At 45.7% G+C, this 4,441-nt stretch overlaps 1 protein-coding gene across 1 annotated transcript; it reads right to left on the reverse strand.

The window, feature by feature from the left end:
• Positions 1–1,899: 1,899 nt before the first annotated feature.
• LOC102937342 (olfactory receptor 1019) lies at positions 1,900–2,841 on the reverse strand. The gene has a single exon (XM_007059700.3). It carries the CDS (start codon positions 2,836–2,838, stop codon positions 1,900–1,902), a length of 939 nt encoding a protein of 312 aa, XP_007059762.2. The 5' UTR covers positions 2,839–2,841.
• Between the last annotated feature and the right edge of the window lie 1,600 nt (positions 2,842–4,441).

Below are 4,441 nucleotides of genomic sequence, written 5' to 3' on the forward strand. Positions count from 1 at the left end.
CCCCAAGGATACCTGAAAGAAACTGGAACAGAGGACAGTGTCTACAGGGGGGTGAGAGTGATTTCTGGACCCAGAGTAGCGGGAGTCTAGTCTGTAAAAGGAAGCTCATGGAAACTTTGCTGAGGGTGAGGCTTTTATCTGTATTCAGTTTTATTACTGTATTAGAGATAGATCAGTGTGTTCTATTTTATTTTACTTGGGAATTCACTTTGTTCTGTCTGTTACTACTTGGAACCACTTAAATCCTACTTTCTGTACTTAAAATCACTTTTTACTCATTAATTAACCTGGAGTATGTATTAGTATCTGGGGGAGGGGTGCAAACAGCTGTGCATATCTCTCTATCAGTGCTAGAGAGGGCGAACAATCTATGAGTTTACCCTGTATAAGCTTCATACAGGGTAAAACGGATTTATTTAGGGTTTGGATGCCATTGGGAGTTGGGCATCTGAGTGCTAAAGACAAGAACACTTCCTAAGCTGCTTCCAAGTAAGCCTACAGCTGTTAGGGGATGTGGTTCAGACCGGGTCTGGGTTTGCAGCAGGCTAGCGAATCTGGCTCAAACCAGGTAGGACTCTGGAGTCCTAAGCTGGAAAGGGCAAGGAAGCAGGGGCAGAAGTAGTCTTGGCACATCAGTTGGCAGCTCCCGGGGCAGTTCTGTGATCCAACACATCACACCCACCCAGCGAAACCAGAACACACAAATACATATAAAACTTATTGAATACAAAGGGCTATGAATATTTTCTGGGCACCTCTTAATATGACAGTCTATGATGTTGTCATGTTTCCTGAGTTTTTGCTCATCGACTTACAGATACCATTTTAAAAGTTAATGCGATAGTCTCAGCACCATGCCTGTGTTTGCCATTTCTGTCACTGATGTATGTATGGGACCAAATTCTCAGTAGGCATAACTTACTTCTAATGCTTTGTTTGTGTGTAATTTTTTCAGGTGATCCTTAGAAACCTGAGAAGAACAAACCCATACAAAACTTTTAGCATCGACAACCAGGCAACTATCAGATGTAAATTAGATGTGGACATCCATGAAACAGAAAGGGCTGTTGGTGAGTAAGTAGAAGGTTGTACAAAATAAGTGGACTAGTACTGTATAAGGCAGTGATGAAATGCCCCTAAGTGGCTCACTGGCACATGCCCTTAACTCTAAGAAAGACCCTGTAATGAAATCTTCCAAACATGACCAGAGTTCACCCAAATATTCACTAGTTCGAATAACTCAAATATTCAAAAACTAGAAGGCAAATAATGAGCACACACCCCTCATTATTATTATGAAATATAAATGATTTTTCAGCCACTCTCATTATTAGAGGACCCAGCTCATGCTTTTAAAACACTTAATAAATCAATAAATAATAATAAAAATAATGCCTATTGCTTACATCAGTAGCTCTCTGAGCATTTTACTGTCTTTTTCTTTAACGTTTCTCTCCTATCAGCACTCCGGGAGACCGGGCAGTACCACCATCCCCGTTGTAAGGATGGAGAACAGAGGCACAGAGAGGCTAAGTGACTTGCCCAAGGTCAAAAGGGAAGTCCATTGTGGACCCAGAAATTGAACCCAGGTTTTCTATGTCCTCAGCCAGTGCCTGAACCACGGGACCAGCCTGCCCTTCCCTTGAGGATGGCAACGTGGCCTTAGCACAAAATGGTTCCTAACTGGGAGTTGAGCGGCTCTGAGAAGCTGGCTACTTGATGAGTTGCCAAATCATAGCTGTTTGGTGCAGATCTCCTTGGAAAACCTGCCCCTTAGTTCTTTTTGGTGCAAGACGAACAGGGTTGGTTATCTACAAAAAACAAGATAATGATGTAAAGAACTCACTCCCCACTTTCACTCCTGTTTACCATTAAAAAACCCATTCCCAACATTTAAATTCACGGAGAATAAATCTTCCTGTGTAACATCCTCATAAAGGCCTCTTTCACTTCCTTGTTCCTCAGGCTGTAGATCAGGGGGTTCAACATGGGGATCACAAGGGTATAAAACAAAGAAATGATTTTGTCCTGATCTATGGGGTACTTTGAACTGGGCCGTAAATACATGAAAGAGCCTGTTCCGTAGAAGATGGTGATGGCCGTCAGGTGGGAGGCGCAGGTGGAGAAAGCTTTGAGTTGGCCCTTGGCAGAGTTGATCCTTAGGATGGCGACCACAATGTATATGTAGGAGATAAGGATGATCAAGATAGTAGGTGTTACCACCACAGCGGTACAGGTGAAATGAACAATGTTTGTGATGTGGGTGTCAGAGCAGGACAGTTTCAGGATTGGGGGTACATCACAGAAGAAATGGTTGATGACATTCGAGTCACAGAAGGACAAACGGAATATAAACATAGTTTGAACAATTGCATTCACGCAGCCCACTAGGTACGACCCCAGCACCAGCAGCATGCAAAACCGCTTGGACATGATGACAGTGTAGCGCAATGGGTTGCAGATGGCCATGAAGCGATCGTATGCCATGACACCCAAGAGGTAACATTCACAGGACAATGCGATGCATAAGAAGAAGAATTGCAGAGCACACAAAGGGAACAAAATGACTTTTCTTGATGATACTAAAGTAATCAGTATGCTGGAAGTGATAATGGTGGTGTAACCAACATCTAAGAGAGCCAGGTTGCTGATGAAAAAGTACATGGGGTTGTGAAGCTGGTAGTCAGTCCTGATTAAGGTGACCAAGGTGAGGTTCCCCACTAGGATCAGCAGGTAGATCAACAGAAACATCACAAGGAGGATGACCTGCAGCTTTGGGTCTTGTGTGAATCCCAACAAGACAAACTCACTCACTGCAGTGTGATTCCTCTCCGTCATTTATCCCAGATGCACTCTCCACTGCAGGTGAGAAAGTGAGGCCTACACTAAAAAAGGAGACAAATGAGGGCTGAATGCAAACACCTCAAACTTTGTTACTTTCAACAAAGCATAAACTCTAGGCAGTGGATCCATCTCAGGATTCCATAAGCCTCACATCCACCATGAAGATCTCTGTTTCCCTCTACTGTCTGAACTACATGTAGTGTTCGGAGTCCAGCACTGGCGTCAAGCTAGGTTTTCTAGCTCAGGGAGTGGTGGCTCATGCTCTTGAGATCAATCTTTGCGGCTAACAACCCACCCACCTGCACAATGTCGTTTCCACGGTCAGATTCTGATACAATCACCCACATCAATTAGTGAGACCACTGGGCAATGAGACTTTTTGCAGGGCAAAGTACTACTTGGGGTGCGAACGTATATGAGGCATGGGTGCTTATGCACTGTCTGTTATGGAGCCAGGCTAGTTGTTTCATTAGCAATAAGGGATACGGGCAGGCAGGGAGTTGCAGGAAAGAGAACTTTATTCAGCAGCCTCCGACTACCCAGCGTTCTATGCAAAGCCTCTAGCATTTGTGCACAAGTAGCCTGACCCCTGTTCGCACTCCTGAGCTCCTGATGTCACAATAAACTAGGTTCCTCCAGAAAACTGACCCTCTTTCTCCAGTTCCACTCCTCACATTACCGCAGTGACTCAGCTCTTAAAACTGCACGGCCATGTTTATCACAAGCCCAGTTTTACAGCCCTGCCTTTCTGAAGAAAAAAAAAAGTTCCTTCATTCAGAGCACCAGATCCAATACCTTTTCTCATGTGAGCAGCAAACTTACCCCAGCTGGGAGGTGGTGCTATTCACTTCGACGAGAGCAATGGTGGGTTCTGATGCTATTTGGCATGTCCATGGGGATGATCGTCTGGCCCTCAGTGTTTAAGTCTCATAGGCTGGAATCCATGAAGGGACTCAGGCATTGCAGCTCCGAGTATCCTGGCACCTCACGTTTAGGTGCCTAAACAAAAACAAGCACAGCAGTGCAATCCAGAAAGCCGAGTTAGGTACCTCCCTGTAGAATCATAGAACCGTAGCGGTCGCAGGGACCGCAAGGGTCATCCAGTCTCACCCCCGCCAAGAGGCAGGATTTGTTGTGCCCAAACCATCCAAGGCAGATGGCTCTCTAGCCTCCTTTTGAAAACCTCCAGCGAAGGAGCTTCCACAATCTCCCTGTACAACGAATGGGGACAGATAGGCACCTTAAAATGCATTCCACAACAGCCCACAGCATGCCAGGTGGGAAGTCTCCTAAGATTGCTAGTGGGACCCACTGATTTGCGAAGCACTGCCCCTTCCTCACAGATCGGCACCTCCCTTCCACCTGAATTTATGTGACTCTCTCTACTAGCAACCCCCACACAGGTACCTCTCTCCTGGCTTCGTAGCAGTTTCTTGAGGGAATGAATTGGACACCAGCCTCGTTCTACACAAAATGGCGGAAGGAGGCAGTTGTGGTGCTCCTGTCCCCATGATAACTTTTGGCCCAGTGGTTAGAGAACTCACCCGGGATGTGGGAGACCCAGGTTCCATTCCCCTTCCCTGAAAGAGAGGGAAGA

Source organism: Chelonia mydas, unplaced genomic scaffold (genome assembly GCF_015237465.2).
Source record: "Chelonia mydas isolate rCheMyd1 unplaced genomic scaffold, rCheMyd1.pri.v2 scaffold_48_arrow_ctg1, whole genome shotgun sequence".
In the NCBI taxonomy this organism is placed as follows: Eukaryota; Metazoa; Chordata; order Testudines; family Cheloniidae; genus Chelonia; species Chelonia mydas.

Coding starts and splice junctions, on each gene's coding strand:
- LOC102937342 (XM_007059700.3), bottom strand. CDS start 2,838: ATGACGGAGAGGAATCACACTGCAGTGAGTGAGTTTGTCTTGTTGGGA.